The sequence below is a fragment of the Mycotypha africana genome, assembly GCF_025528875.1.
Source record: "Mycotypha africana strain NRRL 2978 chromosome Unknown BDF20scaffold_7, whole genome shotgun sequence".
NCBI classification, from domain to species: Eukaryota; Fungi; Mucoromycota; class Mucoromycetes; order Mucorales; family Mycotyphaceae; genus Mycotypha; species Mycotypha africana.
In genome coordinates, this window is record NW_026515731.1 from 1783267 (window position 1) to 1803083 (window position 19817).

Sequence of the window (19817 nt, forward strand, 5' to 3'; positions counted from 1 at the left end):
TTCCAAGTTATACTGGAAATTTTTTTTTGTAATGAAATATTGCTCATATCTCTATCCTTTATTACCTTTTTTTTTAAGGCCCATTTTATGGCTTTTCATGTATGCTGTAAAGAAATAATGGGAGAAGCCTACTAAACCATTCCAAATAATGCTCGCTCAGTATGTCAAATTATGTATCAGAAGAATTTTACAGTACTATTAAATTGAATGGAGTCTAGCGATCATGTTGCTTTTCAGTACTCTTTTTCCAACGAAGCATTAAGGATACTAGTATAATATGATTAATAAAAGCCTTAGCTTGTATATTCAGACTGAGTACATCACTTGAAATTGTAAAAGAAATCATGGGCATATCAATAATCGACAGTTTGAATAAATTAAAGATGCCGGGATGACACTCCTTAAAATCAAATGAGCAATAACAATCATAGTCTCCGAAATTAATGTTTTGGCATGAGTAAGCCATAGAAGAAGAGGCTTGCTATATGCATTACAACCAACGTAAAGCGAATTATCAAAAAACTTGAGGGTAACTAGCTTATATTAGACAATTCCGTTAGAACTCTTTCACTGTATTTTGATAATAATGTACAAATTAACAGTGATTTGGACGCTCGATAGATGGCAATGGTGGGCTGGAAATCGACAGGACGAAGTCTTTGATCATAGTGATGTTAATGTAACCACACTATTGTTCGTTTTTTTGGATAAAGAAGTCCAAGTAAGACTGTTTTGAGTTATGATTCATTCAAGTGTGATAAACAAAAAGCCCGATGAATTGATCATCAGTTTGATTGACTCACTTAAATTGAAGAAATTGAATATAATACAAATATAACTCTTCTGCAAATGTTTATTATTTGCCTAAATGAGCGGATATATGGTATTGGTGCCTCAAAGCAGATAAATAAAGATATAGCAATGAATATCGAGCAGTAACAGAAGCGTCTAGTCTTAAAGAATGACATTGTGTTATCTTAGCGGCGGAATCTTTTGAGGGGATCTGCCGTCCTTAAACTATTGAAGCCTGCAGCAGTAACGCCGGCAGAAGTTCTTTTCTTTGCTCTATTCATCTCATTGATTGCCGCTACTATTTCACCCATATTGGTTTCGAGAACTAATCCTCCTTGAACAATTTCTGATAGAATCGCATGCACTTCTTCAAAATGAAAGATCTTTAAAGCACAAGCTTAGTTGCAACGTTCAGACTAGGAACAAGCTTTATTTGGTTGCTTACCAAATCCAACTCGCACACATTTTCAAAGCATCTATCCAAACTTTCGACAAAAACCTATCATAGCAAGTGTAAGAGCAAAGTGTATAATGTGGCTTAAAGGTAAACTGCCTTTACCTGAATCAGATCCAAGATTCCAAGCTCACTTTCGCTTTCATCAACGACAAACACGAAATATAATGTAGCATAGTGTCTATAGATTACACGTGTATCTTTTCCACCGAGTAATTTACTGCCTTCTAAGAAGTTACAGGCTGTGTCAGGTCTTTTTGACACCAGCGTAAATATTTCTTGCACTAATGCTTGCTGTGTTGCAATATCCTTATGGAATGAAATAGATGTTACAATCGTGATTAAAGTGAGTTTCAAGTTATGCTTCCTTCACGCTTCTTTTGGCATTTTACAATCTGATGATAGAATTTGATGAGTCTTGGCTTGCCGTGATTGTTGAAAATCAGTACAGATTTGATCATGGAAACGACGGATGCAAGAATAAGAGTAATAAAAGAACGAACGATTTTTGTATCTTTCTTTAAAAGGGAACTCTATAGCATTGTCTGAGTTTACAGCAACAGCAGCAGCAGCAGCAAAAAAAGAAGAAAGTTTTCTGGTGCCTGGGCATTTGGTCTTATTTTACCCCACTTTTGCTTGATCAACCCCTTTCTCCCTTTTTCTGCTTTTACAATATTATTGACACTATACGGTTGCGGTAGCAATTAAATATTAAACACAACAGATTACAATGCTGCAATCAAAAGCTACTTCAACATTAAGAAGAGGTGGAGGCAATTCAAGACGCAATGTACGGACACTAAACCCAGCTTTTGTTTATGACTATACACTGCGATGTGCTATACACGCATGTATCGAAAATCACAATAAACAAAAATTGGCACCACAATTTGCGCAAAGGAGCAGTAGTAACCGTCATTCAGTCCATCTAAGCGGAATGACTGATGTGTTTGGCAACATTGCCGACAAAATTTCTGGAGACGAACCTAATAAAGATAAATTGACAAAACCAGTAGTGGTCGGTCTTATTCGTCGATTAGATGACATAAAAGACGGCAAAGACGTCTCTAAACCGGATTATCTTGATCGAACGTTCATATCGGTTGTCACTCAGTTTAGATATGTTGTTAAACAGCATCGTTATCGCCCTCAAGGCTCCATCAATGATTTGGTAGTTACTTTTCTAAGAACGAGTGAAACAGAACTCAAAAAATCTGATCCGAATCCAGCTGTTTGGTTTAAAGACTTGGATCGTTATGTGGTATTATTCACTGAAATTCTATTACTCGTCCTAAAAGAGGATGCACCCAATACAGCTTCTCCTGAACTTATCCAGACATTAAGCAAATCGATTTTGCCTCCGAAATCGAAACAGCAAAAGCAGCAAAGAAGCAGCACAGGTTCCACAGGCTCATCAACTAATATATTGGATATCATTGAGAACTACCCACTAGTTAAAACTGTTCAAAACCTATTTCAAATTGAGGACTCTATCCATAAACAAAAAATTCGCGACCTTCAACCTATTTGCACTGAATCGGTAAAAGAGAATTGATTTGTAGTTTTTTTAATATGATTCTTTTAATTTGTGGAACTGTCAAAATGGTAGTAACCTCTCCTGTTCTTTTTTCATACTTTCACTTCAAAGAACTATTTTTTGGATTTGAAACAATGTATCAATGCACTTAACACTAATCAATCTTTTCCTGGGAGACGGGAGGATTTCACAAGCCAGCAAGCGTACAATGCCTGGTTAGCGCGAGAGAAGAAGTATTTACAAGGCGTGATGACAGTTATGGTATCAAGCCCTACATTCTCTTTGAACATTAGCAATGAGCAAGATGTTGGATCAACTAATCTGTTATCTGGAGGTGGAAGCAATAATGTTAGCCGAAGACCTAGCGAAAATAAACGAAATTCGATATACGGCAACTCAGCTACCTTGGATGATGTTTGTATTATATGTGCTATTTGACCTTCTGGGAACGGTAAACTTAATCTCCTTTTTTTTTCTCGTGGCGAATAGAGCCCGTACACGTATATTCCCAACGATCCTCGATCTTATTTTCGCTTATTGATAAATATGTGTATGGACCACGATATAAGTATATCCCCTGAAAGCGAGCGAGCCAAGTCAAGTGTATTATCTCAAGCGTCAGAGGATCTACTTCGCGAGTGTTCTAATACATGGCGCTTATCAGCACCTTTTCGAGCAGTACTGTACTTGGAATCGATAAAAAATCGGTTAGACACAGGTGAATCAGAAGAAAATGTCGATATAATAGATGCAATGGACGCTATGCGTGCTCTAGAGAAATGTTTGAAGGAAAATGATATTAGAAATTGGACAATCAATGATGTAAGTTGCAGTTATAAAACTAATAGCTTAGGGGAAAACGTTTACTCTAACATTATCTATTATTGTCTGCAAAAAGCGTGAGAATTTGATCCGCGTCTTTGAGGGGTTGAACGAAGCCTGCCTGCACTTGTTAGCAGATTCATTGAGTCAGTATTGGAGGGTGAAGTAAGTCTATCCCTTTTTCACGCGAATAACACCCAATTTGATCATTAAATTGTGTTTGTGCCTGTAGCCCTCAATTTGTTAAAGATCAAATTGCTTTGTTGGATATTCTCTACGAAAACCCAGCCTATCGTGAAGATCATTCAGATCCGTATCAGCAATTCGCTCTTCTGGAAGAAACAGTAGCTGTAAGTATGAGATTGCAAATGTACTATATCAATGGTTTGTTCAATGAGCGTTCTACTATATATAGGGTGCAGCTGTATCTAGATGGAGGGTGTTGGAGAAATCAATGTTAGACCCTAAAAATGACGATATGACGAACTTGATGAACCTAGCGGATAAGTTAATAAAAGAATTAGTTGGTGTCGCCAAAAAGTTTAAAAAGCCGTTGAAAAAGTAAGAAGGAGAAGAGTGTTAAGAATCAATTCATGCCACTGATTATAAAAAAAATTCCAGTACACTGCATGTTCCAGGCATAGTGATGGCACGCCAAATGCCATTTTTCGTGTTAGAAATGGAAAATTGGGCATTTCTTCCCGAAGCAAGGAACGCTCCTATCGACTTAATATTCCAGCTCTATGATAAAGTGCTAACATTAAAGCGATTATACGATCAATACGGTCCAAGGTACCCAAGCTTAGACATCATCACTGGTATTATTGGAAGTTCATTGATCTCTTTTTTCTTCGTCCTATTTTTCTTTTCTTTTCTTTTATTGGTAGACAAAAGTCATCATTGTTCAAGGTGGAATCTTGGTTTTTGGTACATGTCCGCCGATGGCTGAAAACAACGACAGGAGAAACACCCGAATGGGTCAGTAACGCTATCAAACAGGATGAGGTAAAACTGTTTTATTGTGTAACCTTCAATTTTGGCAGAAGGGATATGACTAATGCTCTATCGATATGATTGTTCATACACTGAACATGTACAGTTCAAACCTATCAATGAAAATACGTTACACTCATCATCAGTTGTCGATCTTTTTACTATGTTCCATCAAGCAGTAGATTTTGTGCAAAAATTGGAATGGCCAAACAGTATTCAAGACTGCCATTTCAATACAGCACTGTCTAAAGTCATCGGTGTAGCCTTAGAGCAGTACACAATGGAAATGGAAAAGATGATTACTATGGATATATACCCTAAAGACTATCAAGAAATAGATGCAAGTAACACAACCTTTTTAAATAGAGCACGTTATCAATTGATTGGCAACCGTGCAAATGGAAAAGGCTCTGAAGAACCTTATGACTTTATGCCTCAAACTTGTGTAAAGATCAATAATATCGAAGCGGCTCGTGCAAAACTTGATAGACTGTATCAAAATATGGATGTGGATGAAATTGCTCAGGAATTAAGAGAATACGAAGCACAACTGCCTACCTCAGCTCTTGAAAAGCAATCAGCACAGCCATCAAACTACTTGTATTCAATTAAGTTTGTCAGGGCTGAAAACTTACCACCTGCCGATAAAAATGGATTGAGTGATCCCTATATTGTTTTGGAGATTGATGGAAAGCCCATTGTGAGGACTAAAACAGTCTACGAAACACTGAACCCTCGCTGGGATCAAGTTTTTGATATATGGTTGACCAATGAAACAGTCGATGTATTAGCACTCGTATATGATGAAGATATGATAGGTGCAGATGAGGAGTGTGGCGGTGTATGGTTTAAATTGGGACCATCCTATTTTGGCGATTTCCAGACACATGAGCTAATCTTGAATTTCAATCCTCAAGGACGGCTCATTCTAAGGATTATTATGGAAGGAGAAAAAGACGACATTCAATTCTGGTTCGGTAAAGTATTCCGTGTATTGAAAAGAGCCGAGAACGATGCAGCAGGATTGATTGTGGATAAGGTAACAGATTTAGCTTATTTCAAGGTCATAGTATGTTTTCCAAAATAACATTGTATACTATAGATGGGAAGCTATTTCCGTCAAGTGTTGAATCGCAAAACAATTGATAAACTGCTGGGACGAGACCGTAGTTTCTTTTCTTCATTTTCTCGCTCAAATAAGCATGTCGAAATAACGTTGCAAGGCTGCGAAAATTCGCTGACACAATTGTTGGATTATCTGGAGAAGAATTTGAAAATATTAAATGACAATCTGTCAGAAAGCAATATGCAATTTATTGTACTTCGGATATGGAGAGAAATATTGATATGTATAGAAAACGTGCTATTACCGCCATTATCAGAACAATTATCGGAATGGAAGCCCTTAGATGATTATGAGTTCCATGTCGTTTATAAATGGCTAGAGGTAACTTAGATCGTTTTGGCGTTAGATTTTCAAGATGTTGCTGAAGAATATTTCTTTTAAATATTAGCTTTTAAAAATATTGTTTAATGGTGGTGAAGATGGTGATGCAGTTCCTTTGGAAAAATTAGAGAATTCACAATATTACGCACTTTTGGCTATTAACGCAGCATACAATTTGGAAACGGATCAACTAATGGAAGCTTACAATGTAGCTGTGAAGAACCAGTTAGAGTTGAAACTTCGTGGAGGGAGAAAGGCAGACAGAAGCAAATCAGTATATCACTCGAAGAATACCGTTAGAAAACGAAAATCTAATGCCCGCAAATCTGCTTCTATTGAATTGCCTAATGCTGACACCATTCTCCGTATTCTGCGTATGCGCACAGGTCGCAAAGTACGTGATTTTTTGCATGCAGAATTTGAAAGACGTAATAATCCTTCATCAGTCAACAATGTACAGCAAAACTCAGAAGACAAAGCTACTGTAACAGAAATCCCACCTATACCTAGTATTCCTACAAATGATTTGACACCACAAAATGAAAATGCTATGCCCTTACGATGAGCGTAAGAATAACCCACTAGAAATCGTAATATTACCGCTCTTCACATGTATTAAAGAATTAATGGAAGAGTTCGTCATTTAATAAATGTATTCGCATGAAATATACTTGCAAATACTATTTACATTGCATTAGATTTGTACTCCTTCCTTTCAATAGCAAAAGCATGAAAAGTTATGGGAGGTTAGGACTATCGGTTTTGAAAAGCTAACTAAAGACTATGTTCATATTATTAGCGAATACCAAATTTTGGTTTCTCATATTGCGTTGATACTCAACCAGCTTTGCAATGTATGAAAATGGATTAAATTGTTTTTATCCAAATGCTCACCTACGTTTGGACTCTTCACTGCGGATTTTTACATCAGAAGAGTTTAGAATTGCATTGGAATCAAAGGTTATAAGTAAATCTGCCCGAAAAAGGTGGCCCGTGCAATTCTTGCTCTTCTCTTCCATAGATTGTGGTTAGACCAACTAATAAATGTTCCTTTCAAATTTTTTTTTTCTTTCTGAAACCTATGCCTTCTTGGAGCAATTATTGTCAGCCATTTAAGCCAGGAATCCCCAAATTTGAAAACACTTACATTTCCCGCTTTCTTTTTCTTTTAACACTAACTTGAGTCCGTTCGCATTAATCAAAACATACAATGGTAGCGGCGGCAAGATCAGGCAATACAATTTTTAGACGATTTGCATTACCATTTTTGCTAGTTTTTTTGTTTGTTTGGTTCTTGTACAACTTCAATACACCTCCCGTTGTACAAAATGTTGAGAAAGCGGCGATATCTATTCCTGAACAATCTATTGAAACGCTCACTACAACGGTAACAGACTACGTTATGGCCACACGAACAATCACAGAAATGATTGTGGAAACAACAACTTCCGTTGATGTGGAGCAGCAGGAGGAAGTTGTACTCACTAATAACAAGAAATTGGAACAAAAAGGAATATCAACGGCTACATCTAATGATGAAGAACCCTATCAGAGAGAAAAAGCTTGCTTTGTTATACTTGCTAGAAATACAGACAGAGCGGGCATTCGCTCTGCTATTCAGATGATTGAAGACCGTTTCAATCACAAATATCATTACCCTTATGTCTTTTTAAACGACGTACCTTTTCATCAAGATTTTATTGATTATACCACTGCTTTAGCTTCAGGTGAAACATTTTATGGGTTGGTCGAAGAGGACATGTGGGGTTATCCTGACTGGGTTGATCAAGATAAGGCTTGGGAATTGCGAGATAAAATGGGTGAATTGGATATACCTTATGGTGATTCAGAGTCTTATAGACATATGTGCCGGTAAGATAGCTATATTTTCATCAGCTAGAGAAGCTCATCTATAAATAGACTTGTTGGGCTATTTCTTTGCTTTTATTTATTATGCTGCAAGTCAAGTGATTTAAAAATTATGGGTTTGTTTTCAGATTTCAGAGTGGTTTCTTTTTCCGCCATCCTCTGTTGGATAATTATGATTATTACTGGTAAGGATCTGTGCATGCACTTTTTTGTAGACGAGGTTAATACTCAATATTCTTTGTTCACGAAAAAAGGCGCGTTGAACCCGATATCCACTTCACTTGTGATATTGACTACGATCCTTTCAGATTTATGCGCGAAAATGATTTGAAATACAGTAGGATCGTCAAATTATTTTCTAGCCATAAGAGTCAAACTGATGAACTTCTAATTTTACATTAGGCTTCACAATTACTTTACTTGAGTTCGAAGAGACTATTGAAACGCTTTGGGACACTACTAAGGAGTTTATTAAGAAGTATCCTGAGTACATTATTCCCTTCAATAGTTCAGACAGTTTCATTTCCTGGATTTCCCCAGATAATGGTGAGAGCTATAACCTGTGTCATTTCTGGAGCAACTTCGAAATTGGTTCACTCAATTGGCTTCGATCAGACGCTTATTTGACTTTTTTCAACCACCTTGATAAAACCGGCGGTTTCTTCTATGAGCGTTGGGGTGATGCGCCAGTCCATAGTATTGCAGCTGCCCTTATGCTTAGAAAGTCAGAGATGCACTTCTTTTATGATATGGGCTACTTCCATGATCATGTGACACACTGTCCGGATGAGCCAGCTTGGTTGCCTATCGAGAAGTGTAGCTGTGATCCTGCGGATAGTATTGACGACGATAGACTTTACTCTTGTACGGCTGAATGGTTAGATGTCTTGGAAAGAAAAAGAACGACTTTATTATTACACAACGAGTTCCCAAGTTTAAGAACATTTCTTACAAGTAAGGGTTTGAATCTATTTACAGCAAACCTTCATCCAATTATCATATTATCATTCGTTTTACAAACGCGAGCATAAATAAAAGGAGACCCAATACCACCCCGCACCGTCAAAATGAAGTGACTTTTTTTTTCCACTTCAATTTTTCCTGTCAATGATGTAAAAAATGTGTTGCGGGATTGTTACTTCCTTTTTCTTTCGCTTATGTTATTCCCCTAAATGATGCAGTCAACTTCACCATTTATACAAACAACTTCAGGGAATACAAATGGTAGTCTAAGCAGTAAACGAAACTCGTTTACTTCATATCGTGAAGCCTTTCGTAGAATAGCAGATCTCAACGAATTGGAGCGTTACCATGGCACAGTAATCTTCTTCTCGCTATTCTTCGCGTTCACATTTCAGCTTTTCCTCAAATTCAGTTTCTGTAATGATCATAACAGTCTAGTAAATTGTAGAATATACATTAATATGTTCTTTCAACTTCGCTGTAGGGTCAATGATGGGTTTAATACTCTCCGCAAAAACCTATATGTGGTCTGGTTTCTTATACTTGATAGGTGCGGCTGTATGGTTGATTCGTTCGTTGACATTCACAGGTAAAGTCATGAAAGTTGCCAACATAGATATTACCGTAACATTTTTTCATATATTCTCTCCTCTGTTATTTACATAGTTCTCCAACCAAACTATTCCAGCTACCTTGCAGCACTCTTATCTGAGTTTACCTCGTTAGATAACCTTGTACTTTACATAGTACATGTAACGCTTACTTTTCTGAACATTAAATGCTATTTCTGGATTGTTGGTGAACAATACACCTCAAGCTTTACGTTTCAGCCACCAGGGTAAAAAGAAACTTTCCAATTATCATATATTACGCTCGCGCTTTGTTCTTCTATTTATAAAATCTGCTTTTTTCAGCCATTATCTAGGTGCTTATCAATTGAACGTCCAACATATTTTTATCATATTCTACAGTATGGTATTGTCACTTAGCTATACTTACGATTATGTCAGAAAAAGACGATATGTAGTTAGAATCAATGACGTCCAGGTATAGTGTTATACACTCTTTCATCAAGCTTCCTTTAAAGCTCCTCTAACATTAAGCTTATTTGTCTTCTTCATCATTAGCAACCATTTGTCTTTGATATAAAAACAAGTCTCGCGACTATATTTCAGATTTCTACCTGTAAAGCCTTCTCATCGTTCGCGTACAGCTACATCATTTTTGCTTTATTCAATGGATCCTTCTACCATTGGATTGGTCGCATCTTTTACTATCATAGCAAGTAAGTATCCATGCAGTTCCAGTAATACATTTTTTCAACAAAATCTAACAAAATTATGGGATATAGTGTTTTAGATGCACCAGTCGTTGGGTTTAGATGGATCGATTTGCATTTATTTTTACGTCTTATCACTGGCGGTATGCTCACGATGTTCTTGTTCAACATATGCAACCGTCTGTACGATGTCATTTACAACAATGTAAGGCTACAAAAACCACAATTTTCACCAATGCTCTGCTCGTTCATTAACAATAAATATAGGTACCAGCTGTCACGGAGAGTGTATCAAATCCATTTGATTGTTTGATGACCGGCCTTTCTTACAAAGAAATTGATGCTTCAGAAAGAAAGTATGTCAAGATGTATGCATTCGCGGAGCTTGCAACAATAGCACGCAAAAAACCAGAACAGCGTATGCAACTATTCAATACAATTGGAAAAGAGCTTAAGGATAACGCTTGGTATGGTATTATGAACGAATGTCTCAAGGTGATTAACGAACTCAGAAACCGCATTGAGAAAGAATATAACGTTGTTCAAGAAAGTAAGGGTTTGTTTTGTAAACTTGTACACAATTTGGAAATGTTAATATTGATTTTCAATTTATTTTCAGCTACTGCTCCAGTGGCACCTACCAATAACATAAGTACCAATTCGCAAACGATTATCGGAAACAGATTAGAATTTGCTGAAGGAAATGTCATGAAATCACGAAAGAAGAAAGATTTAGATTATTTGGACGATAGAACTCCTATTGTGCTTTCCAACTTGGCATCAGAAGTTGATGAAAGACTAATTCCAGCTACTGTATCCTCAACAAAACATTATACCAACAAATCATTCGGTTTGATTACCCAGAATCAAATCATTCAAATGTTCAAGGAAGTAGAAGTAAGAGTAGGCATTAAATCTCTTAAACCTTATTACACCGAGACTATGACAGGCGCTATTCAGAGAGTGTTCAACGAATTTCAGATTGTGGTGTATGCTGTGCAATCATTAGGCAGTTTAACGGCTGCCTCGCTGAAGGAAGATACATATGGTTATGTACAAAATGATATCTCCAAGATTGTGGACAATCTGTTAGGATGCTTAGTCGATATAGAAACCTATCTACAATCACCACCACCGAAATACAAAGATTTAATTCAGAATGAAGAGTTGGTTGAAGAGTCTGAAGCGGTTTTATTAGGTAAGGTTACATACAAATTGTTGTTTATTGAGGTTTAACATAGTTTATCTTTATGAATTCTAACTTCATTTTTGTAGCTTTACGGGATGCCATTTACCAGATTAGAACTACATTTGATGATTATCTTGAGAGCATTCAAGTCAGTAGAAAATACTTGGCTAAATGGGAAGCATTCTTGCATTTCAAGGAATAAAAGATTAAAAGAAACTAAATCGCTATTGTAAATAAACTTTAATTGTCATTGGATGATACTATCCCCAGATTTCATTTTTATGCAGCCTTATCTCTTTTTTTTCTTTAATCTTTTGTGAACTGTTTATTTTGGTTTTTTTTTTTTTTTTTTTTTTTTTTTTTTGGTAAATTATTGTTTACTAACAGTTATGTCGAATATACAACAAGGAATTGCCAAAAAGCATCCTGTAAATTAATGAAGCCTGTATTATGGTGAGCATAACGTTTGTTTTAACCTTTCCTATGTAAAATCAACGATTAGGAATGGATTCTACCGCGACTCTGTCAAAGAAAAGCTTACAAAACAGGAATCTATACAGCTGGTTGATAGTATCATCTCATCATCGGGTTTATATAAATGTAACTGTTGCTTATACTATTTTTCTTTTTCTGTGAAATTGTAGTTTTCGCAGGTTTCCTAGTTAGTAAGTCAGTTTAGTGAAACACCTGTAAAGAGTTCATTGACATTTTACACAATTTGCCATAAATTAGTACCGCTGGTTCGAAGACTTCAACTGGACAAAAATAAAGTCCTCTTTGCAGCATTGGGTACAAAGTTTAATGCCATTGCTACTATATTCCATTTCTAATACTTGTTCCATTTTTTGCTACATTTTATTACGCTCAGGCACGTCAAGTATAGCTGGCTACATTAGCTCAAAATATACTTATCATTATTGTCAACAAACACAAGGCTTTTTGGAAGCGGTTCATCATTTTCCGAACAAAGCAACATGATTCATTTTCGTATTTTATAATTCGAGTCTATAAAATCAATAATACTAATCAAGGGGAAAATACTGTCATTCATATAATAAATAAGTCTAAATATGTTTTTGTTTTAAAATTGTAAGCCTTTCACTGGGACGCGGACCGTCGTTCCAGGTTTCTTCGCTTGCTACGTTGCTTAACTTTGGTAAGCCTATCTGCTCAACTGTATAGCTTGCCGAAACGGCACCATAAAAAGTAGACTCCACGGGGTCCCCTTTTGTTGCAATCCAGCCATAACAATACCCCCCACAGAATGAATTACCGGCTCCTGTGACATCAGTGACTTTACTTTGATCATTTGTATAGTAAGCTGAAACCCACTGAACCTTTTGCTCTGTACTCGCTTCGTGTTGCGCTTGCTGCATAATCATAGCCCCGTATTTACTACATCTTACCAAGAGTACCAATTGGTCATTTCCCCTCATTCTCTTCATAAATCGCTTGCCACAATATTCAACTGTAGCCTTGAAATCATTGTTATGGGATAAAAGCAATTCAGGGAATGAATAGCCAAATATAGCAGCCAGCTCTTCGTGATTGGGGGACAGAATCTTTACAAGCTTGGCTGCTTCGTATATTATGTCTTCGTTCTGAGTGGAACGTTCGTGATAGGTTTCGTAAATGTTAGGCTAGCTTTCAAACTTTATTAAACTGGAAGCACACTTGACTTACTTCCGGTAAACAAGCCCAAGGCAGAGGCTCCCATAGAAATTGTGTAGCAGTTTTGGCTTCCAAGTTTTTTTCTCTATCCCTCCATTCAATTATGGTTTCGGCTGCTCTCGTTGGAGCAGAAATGATGTGCAGTATCTCTATAGAGTCGATCCATTCGTCTGGGAAATCGCTAGTTGTCACACGTATAATAGGATGAATATATTCAAAATCGCGGTGGTCGTTTTGACCAAACGTGTTTAAACCTCGAGGTGTATACTTGTTCGGATGCACCTTTGAGATGAGCGAAATGTTTAACCGATCAATTACGTCGTCAATATCTTTTGGATGGTCAAAGCCTTTGTGTAGGATATAGCCTATCCTTTTTGAATTTTCGTACGGCTGCCATATTCGCATTCCTAAATTATGGCAGTACTTTGGTTGTTAGTTAGTTTTAAATTCGGGCGCTTGCAAACTGTTACAAAATAATGCTCGATAAAGAAAAGAAAGTACCGTATATAGCAAATAAACCTGCACCACCAGGGATATCATTTACTTTACTGTTATCTTTGAAAACAATATCATCTATGATGAAACTACCCAACGAGGCTAATATAGGTACTTTTTGAAAAGGCATTAGAAGGAAAGGGGGCCTCCTTGGATAGCCACTGTAGTTTTTTTTCATCAATTCAATAATTCCCCGACAGCAGGTAGCATAAAAAATTACAAATACCCGCCTCCTACTGATTCTCTGTGTTTTTCCTTTCGTTCTATTTCCTTTTTTTGTTGCTAGCTACCGCCATGAGCGTGAAGCATTTAGCAAGGAACACTCCAACTGATTTCTTTTCACCAACTTGCAGTAAAAAGTTCAAGAACAGAAACAACAATAACAGTAAAAGTAATCCAACTTCAACATAACGTTCTATTTTCTCACTCTTCGTTTGGTTTATGCATTGATCAAACATTTTTCTTTTGTGACAGATCCCTCTCCTTTCCACACGACATCGATCGTTTCTTATGCAATGATGCCGAAAGAATCTGTCAATAATCAGTTAGATCTTTATAGAAGCGACAAAAAGACCATCGCTGCTGAAAGCCTTGATACCCTTATTGCAGACTTGGAGAGTCTTTTACTAGATAGCAGTAAAGCTAAACCGAAGAATATATCACCAGAATCAGATTTCAAAGTAAGCATTTCTGGTACTATTGATACTTTCATTCGATAAGTAACCCTGTCTCTAGCGTAAGTTTTTAGAGGATCGTATCAAACACAGAAAAAAGATCGACGAGGTAGGGAGAACAAAGATTCCATAGATGAGATTTTTCACGTCGTATGCGAACATATCACTTAGGATCCACTTTTCTTATTGCAGATTATACATGAATCAACTACAACGTATAAAGATGGCTTTCAGCAAAAGTTAAAGAAATTGTTGGAGAAGCCCAAAGTACCAGCAGTTATACCTCTTACAGAAGAAGAAAACCTAATTGTAGATAAGCTATTTAAAGGAGGTCAGTCTGGTATAATAGCAGAAATGAGGACGGCCAGAGTGACATTCAAAGACATCTACAAACTATATCCTGAAACTTGGCTCAATGACGAGATCATCAATTTCTACTTTGAACTATTGGCAGATAGATCAGGCAAAACCGATAATATACCCGCGATTCATTGCTTCAATACATTCTTCTATTCGACATTAAGGGATTCTGGATACCAAAAAGTGAGAAGATGGACTAAAAGAGTAAAATAGTCGATTTCAATGTTTATGAAGCTACTAAAAAAGAAAATGAGTAGATCCTTCATACTTACGATGCCATTTGTTATCTTAATAGGTTGATGTGTTTGCTAAAGACTTGCTATTTGTTCCAATTAATCAATCTTATCATTGGATTTTGGGTGTTATGGATATGAAACGTAAAGTTGTATCTGTCTATGATAGTTTAGGCGGCACGCATAATCATATATTGGATACTTTCCTCAGCTATTTACAAGAAGAACACATAGATAAAAAGAAGACAGAATTGGATATCACAGAGTGGAGAAAAGAAATGCCTACAAATATACCACAACAAGGAAATATGTCAGATTGTGGTGCATTTACTTGTACGTTTGCCGAAAGACTATCAAGACAAATGCCTTTTGATTTTTCACAGAAGGATATGACGACCATACGACGACGAATAGCCTTGAACATTGCCAAGAAAGCCATATTTTGAGATTATGGTTTTCTTCCTATCAATCAGGTCTTGTACATAAACACATTAAATGTATATACGTATATAACGATTATCGATATATTCAATTTTGACCTCAATTTTTCACGCCAACAAATGGAGTGTATCTAAATGAAAAAGTTTTTATTCATTATTTTACTTTACTTTATACAAGGTCGGGAAAACAGAAAGATGAATATGTATAGGAAATTGATAGCTTCGGTGTTGTATTGTTTAAAAACATAAAAAGAGAGATTATTAATATACATATACATACATGTATATAAATATATATATATATATGAGTGTGAGTGTGAGTGTGTTGTTGATGATGTTTACCATCTTAATAAGCGCTTTTGTCCCTTTTTTCTACAATTTAATCAGCATCTACAAACATACGAGGAGCAATATTCATTGCCATTAGTTCTTGGAATAGAAGTTTACAAGCATAGGGGATATGTATTTGTGAGATCCTGGTCTTGTTTTTGCATGCTCTGCATTCGAAGTTGTTCTTTTTCAAGTTGGCAATAGCCATTAAACCACAAATATCACAAACATGAACACGATAAGCATCGGACGCGTCGAACAAACGTTCTTTTAAAAATTGAGCTACACCATGACTGATCATACTATTTTAAAAAACAAAGCTTAATAGAATGTACCAATACCAATACCTTTCTATCCAATTGTGACGCTTACCAATCTCTTTCCATTTCACCGAAACGCAAACCACCATCTCTTGAACGGCCTTCTACAGGTTGTCTTGTTAAAATCTGCACTGGACCTCTAGCTCTACTGTGAATTTTATCGTCCACCATGTGCTTCAAACGTTGATAATATGTGGGGCCCAAGAACACTTGAGCATTTAATTTACGCCCGGTAAAACCGTTATACATTACTTCAAAACCACGAGATTGATATCCTTGTGCCGCGAGTGCTTGTGAGATAGCTTCGACAGTAACTTCAGTGAAAGGCGTAGCATCACCTTCGTTACCAGTCAATGTTGAGACCTTACCAAGCAAACATTCAATCATGTGCCCAATAGTCATACGAGAAGGAATAGCGTGAGGATTGATGATAAGATCTGGTGTGATGCCTTCCGCTGAAAAGGGGAAATCTTCTTGACGGTACGTCATACCAATGGTACCCTTCTGACCATGACGAGAAGCAAACTTATCGCCCATCTGAGGTACACGAGTTGAACGAACACGGACTTTGACAAATTTCAAGCCATCTTGATTGGTCGTTAACATGACTTGATCAACGATACCAGTTTCGGTTGATCTTAAGGGTGTAGAAGCATCGCGTTTGTTATGGGTACCGGTTCTTTGACCTAACTCTTCAGAATCTGCAGGAATAGGTGCAGTTTTACCAATAATAATATCATCGCCAGATACACGAGTACCAGGAGCAATCAAACCATCATCTTCTAACTTTTCATAAGTGCCATGCTTCAAACGTAAAGTGGTGTCCCTGGTGGGTTTTTCGAACTCTTCCATGAACATCATACCAGCCTTTTTCTCAGCATCCATATAGGTACGGAAGAAAAGAGATCTGAAGAGACCTCGGTCGATACTACTTTGATTCATGATAACGGAATCTTCTTGATTATAACCAGAGTAACATAAAATGGCAACGATGGCATTCTGACCAGCGGGTAATTCTCTAAAACGTAAGAATTCCATAGATCTTGTTGTTGTCAACGGTTTTTGAGGGTAATACAAGATATTGGCCAAAGTATCCATACGCGTCTGGAAGTTGGTAAGATAAACACCCATGGCCTGCTTACCCATAGCAGACTGATAGGTATTACGAGGAGACTGATTGTGATCTGGGAAGGGAATAATACTGGCACAAATACCAAGAATCATACTAGGATGAATTTCACAATGAGTCCAAGTGTGAGAATAACTACCAGTCTGTGACTTAACACGACTTGCTAAATCACGAGTTTCCTGTAGTGGAGCACCATATTGAGCTGTCATACGCGATTCAGCCAAATCCTCCGGTGTCATACAGATCATAGCGGTTTCTTCTTCGTCTGCATCCACATATTCAACAATACCATCAGCAATTAGGTTCTGCCATCCATAATCTGACTCTGTATCTTGAAGTTGGATAATGTGCTCGCGAGTCAATTTCAATTGTTGATCTTCGACTAAGAAAAGTGGTCTACAGCAACGACCAGCATCTGTGTACATTCTTAATTCCTTTTCACGGATATCACGAACAATACTAACTTCAGGAGAGATGTCAACGGAACGTCTCATTTGCTTCAAAGCTAGGATTAGATCGGAAGGATCACGATGAATACCAATCCAAACACCATTAACAAACACTTTGGTTGCATTGGCAATACTAGCAGAGCTGAGTTCTTCCAAATTTTCCATAGCCCATTCTTCCAAAAACATAATTAGAGGAGTGGCAGAGGAACCGACTGAGATGTAGGACATCAAAGCCAAATTTTTCACCAAACCACAAGCTTGACCTTCTGGCGTTTCGGCAGGACAAACAAGGCCCCAATGAGTGTTGTGAAGTTGACGAGGTTTGGCAATTTTACCATCACGACCAATAGGGGTATTACAACGACGCAAATGAGATAATGTGGAAGCAAAGGTATAACGGTTCAATACTTGCGAAACTCCTGCACGAGACTGCATAGCCTTCTTTTGATCACCCCAATTACCAGTGGCGAGTGAGTATTTGAGACCATTTGTGATAGTATTTGATTTGACAGCAAGCGTGAGATTAAATTCTCTACTTGATTCGATACACTTTTGCAAATATTTTGCAACATCCTTTGTTAATTTTTTAAAGAGAATTCTAAAGAGGCCAGCCATCAATGGACCTGCAAGATCCATACGTTTTTTACCGTAATGATCACGATCATCTAATTCACGACGTTCTAAAGCGGCCAATAACAGACGATGGATCATGTAACCGAAAAAGTATGATTTACGCGTTTCCGTTTTGTATGCTGTACCAACGTGCGGTAGTAATTCTTTCTGTAGGATCTCGGATGCATACTTGATACGTTTGTCTTTGGTTGCACCAACGGTTGTACCTCTTTTACCAATATAATCCAAAGCAACATCTTGGTCTTGAATAACAAATGATTCTTCGATAGAAGGCTTCAATAATTCTAGCATTTCATAATCTGACCTGTCGTAGCAAATATGTTCCAGAACGTCTCTATCAGATACTTGACCCAACGCTCTGAAAACAATAACGATAGGAATCTCGCTACGAATATAAGGTAAAGCAGCACGGATGCATTGTCCAGCCGTTCCACGCTCAGAAGAAGGCCTTAGCATCTTAATGAACAAGGGGGAAGCATTTTTCGAACCTTTTTCAGGCTGTGATCTGATTTCTGCTGTGTATTGTACATTGGAAGGTGGTGCTTTAGCAAAGACGTATACTGTATTTGTAGCCATACGTTCCTGGGCAATCAATACTTTTTCGGAACCATTGATGACAAAATAACCACCCATATCGAAAGAACATTCATTCAACTCGTGCATTCCACTTTCAGGCATATCATGAAGGATACAATAGGTGGATCGTAACATAATAGGAACCTTGCCAATAAAGACCTTGGTCATTGGTGGCGGTTCTGTACTTTCATCTTGAAACAGATCATTTGAGTTGGATTTAGGGTTGTTGGGATCATACGGAACTGCAATTTGTGTACGTTTACTCATATCGACGTATAATGGCGACGCGTATCTATAAATCCCACAAATGAATTAGTATGGCTGAAAATTTACATATTCAGATTTGTCCAAGCTTACGTTAAATTACGGATACGCGCTTCCTGGGGAAACATGGGTTGAGTACTACCATCGGCTTCGGTCATGGTCGGCTTTGACAAATAAATTTGTCCAAAATCAATAATATATCGTTTCTATATCCATGAAAAGAAAAAACAACAAAATAGAACAGAGATATTTAGTTTGAAATTGATGAATCCAAGTTGAGAGAATGAATATTTACTGTGACATCGCCGTCGCCTCCAACGTGTTGAAGTACAAGATTAGAATTCTCGTCGACTAATTCTTGCATGGTATTTTGTACAAATTCGTCAAAAGAGTCTAATTGCTGTCTAACAAGACCTTTTTCCTCAAAGAACGAAGAGATAACTGTCCAACAATCTTCTTGCCTAATCAACGAATCAGTCAGTTAATACACATACTTCAGAGCAAATGCTTCTAAGTCTGTCACGTACGTAATGGGCTCATCCTCATACATTTCCTCGCCTTCGGGCAAGAAGTAGTCTACAAACAAATTTTAGTTACTGACTGGTAAAGGGAAAGAGAGTAAACTCTATTTACCATTCTCAGCCATTGCATAGCTGTCATCCATAATATCGGTCATGATGAATTAATCTTTCTTTTTGCAAAAATAAAATAAACTACGCTATTGGTTTGAAAGCTGTTATGTTGATTTAATGCAATTGAACTAAACGTTGAAATTTGCAATCGTATATATCTTCCGCGATCAGCAAATACAGTGAAAGGCAGTTGCACAAAAGTTGGGAAGCTGATTTATCAAATAGTAACTAAATATACACTGCATTAGTTTATGATCTTCAAATAG

At 37.2% G+C, this 19817-nt stretch overlaps 7 protein-coding genes across 7 annotated transcripts; 4 read left to right on the forward strand and 3 right to left on the reverse strand.

Annotated features, from left to right (window-relative positions):
• Positions 1-824: 824 nt before the first annotated feature.
• BDF20DRAFT_880370 (AP-3 complex subunit sigma-like protein) lies at positions 825-1849 on the reverse strand. The gene is made up of 4 exons (XM_053081616.1): positions 1639-1849; positions 1352-1555; positions 1238-1291; positions 825-1175 (listed from the first exon to the last, which is right to left on the reverse strand). The coding sequence occupies exons 1-4, from the start codon at positions 1705-1707 to the stop codon at positions 978-980; spliced, it is 525 nt and encodes a 174-aa protein (XP_052935208.1). The 5' UTR covers positions 1708-1849; the 3' UTR covers positions 825-977.
• On the forward strand, positions 1805-6757 carry BDF20DRAFT_977296 (uncharacterized protein). Its single transcript, XM_053085086.1, has 11 exons — positions 1805-2786; positions 2895-3197; positions 3273-3605; positions 3682-3770; positions 3838-3955; positions 4021-4166; positions 4227-4397; positions 4493-4610; positions 4705-5637; positions 5701-6045; positions 6113-6757. Exons 1-11 carry the CDS (start codon positions 1977-1979, stop codon positions 6608-6610), a joined length of 3864 nt encoding a protein of 1287 aa, XP_052935209.1. The 5' UTR covers positions 1805-1976; the 3' UTR covers positions 6611-6757.
• Positions 6758-7181: 424 nt separating this feature from the next.
• On the forward strand, positions 7182-8974 carry BDF20DRAFT_880390 (nucleotide-diphospho-sugar transferase). The gene is made up of 4 exons (XM_053081617.1): positions 7182-7917; positions 8043-8099; positions 8169-8251; positions 8317-8974. Exons 1-4 carry the CDS (start codon positions 7256-7258, stop codon positions 8943-8945), a joined length of 1431 nt encoding a protein of 476 aa, XP_052935210.1. The 5' UTR covers positions 7182-7255; the 3' UTR covers positions 8946-8974.
• A 17-nt stretch (positions 8975-8991) lies between these two features.
• Positions 8992-11702, forward strand: BDF20DRAFT_880395 (nucleoporin protein Ndc1-Nup). Its single transcript, XM_053081618.1, has 9 exons — positions 8992-9294; positions 9362-9466; positions 9544-9715; positions 9792-9924; positions 10005-10162; positions 10229-10361; positions 10424-10706; positions 10776-11354; positions 11432-11702. Exons 1-9 carry the CDS (start codon positions 9087-9089, stop codon positions 11545-11547), a joined length of 1887 nt encoding a protein of 628 aa, XP_052935211.1. The 5' UTR covers positions 8992-9086; the 3' UTR covers positions 11548-11702.
• Positions 11703-12409: 707 nt separating this feature from the next.
• Positions 12410-13641, reverse strand: BDF20DRAFT_914597 (Ribokinase-like protein; the record flags this gene model as incomplete). The annotated part of the gene is made up of 3 exons (XM_053084205.1): positions 12410-12946; positions 13029-13423; positions 13518-13641. The coding sequence occupies 3 exons, from the start codon at positions 13639-13641 to the stop codon at positions 12410-12412; spliced, it is 1056 nt and encodes a 351-aa protein (XP_052935212.1).
• A 164-nt stretch (positions 13642-13805) lies between these two features.
• Positions 13806-15224, forward strand: BDF20DRAFT_914598 (uncharacterized protein; the record flags this gene model as incomplete). Its single annotated transcript, XM_053084206.1, has 5 exons — positions 13806-13896; positions 13986-14191; positions 14247-14294; positions 14378-14749; positions 14841-15224. 5 exons carry the CDS (start codon positions 13806-13808, stop codon positions 15222-15224), a joined length of 1101 nt encoding a protein of 366 aa, XP_052935213.1.
• Positions 15225-15597: 373 nt separating this feature from the next.
• BDF20DRAFT_914599 (DNA-directed RNA polymerase II subunit RPB2) lies at positions 15598-19595 on the reverse strand (the record flags this gene model as incomplete). Its single annotated transcript, XM_053084207.1, has 6 exons — positions 15598-15850; positions 15921-18947; positions 19013-19125; positions 19215-19380; positions 19447-19495; positions 19553-19595. The coding sequence occupies 6 exons, from the start codon at positions 19593-19595 to the stop codon at positions 15598-15600; spliced, it is 3651 nt and encodes a 1216-aa protein (XP_052935214.1).
• Positions 19596-19817: the final 222 nt, after the last annotated feature.

Excerpts from the sequence above, each read along its gene's own strand:
- BDF20DRAFT_880370 (XM_053081616.1), bottom strand. The coding sequence starts at position 1,707 with ATGATCAAATCTGTACTGATTTTCAACAATCACGGCAAGCCAAGACTC. Across the intron at positions 1,556-1,638 it reads TCAAATTCTATCATCAGATT|GATATTGCAACACAGCAAGC; the intron begins GTAAAATGCCAA and ends TCATTCCATAAG. Across the intron at positions 1,176-1,237 it reads ATGTGTGCGAGTTGGATTTG|ATCTTTCATTTTGAAGAAGT; the intron begins GTAAGCAACCAA and ends TGTGCTTTAAAG.
- BDF20DRAFT_977296 (XM_053085086.1), top strand. The coding sequence starts at position 1,977 with ATGCTGCAATCAAAAGCTACTTCAACATTAAGAAGAGGTGGAGGCAAT. Across the intron at positions 3,198-3,272 it reads ACTCAGCTACCTTGGATGAT|AGCCCGTACACGTATATTCC; the intron begins GTTTGTATTATA and ends CGTGGCGAATAG. Across the intron at positions 5,638-5,700 it reads CAGGATTGATTGTGGATAAG|ATGGGAAGCTATTTCCGTCA; the intron begins GTAACAGATTTA and ends TGTATACTATAG.
- BDF20DRAFT_880390 (XM_053081617.1), top strand. The coding sequence starts at position 7,256 with ATGGTAGCGGCGGCAAGATCAGGCAATACAATTTTTAGACGATTTGCA. Across the intron at positions 7,918-8,042 it reads TCTTATAGACATATGTGCCG|ATTTCAGAGTGGTTTCTTTT; the intron begins GTAAGATAGCTA and ends GTTTGTTTTCAG. Across the intron at positions 8,100-8,168 it reads GATAATTATGATTATTACTG|GCGCGTTGAACCCGATATCC; the intron begins GTAAGGATCTGT and ends TCACGAAAAAAG.
- BDF20DRAFT_880395 (XM_053081618.1), top strand. The coding sequence starts at position 9,087 with ATGATGCAGTCAACTTCACCATTTATACAAACAACTTCAGGGAATACA. Across the intron at positions 10,163-10,228 it reads ATCTTTTACTATCATAGCAA|TGTTTTAGATGCACCAGTCG; the intron begins GTAAGTATCCAT and ends TATGGGATATAG. Across the intron at positions 11,355-11,431 it reads GTCTGAAGCGGTTTTATTAG|CTTTACGGGATGCCATTTAC; the intron begins GTAAGGTTACAT and ends TCATTTTTGTAG.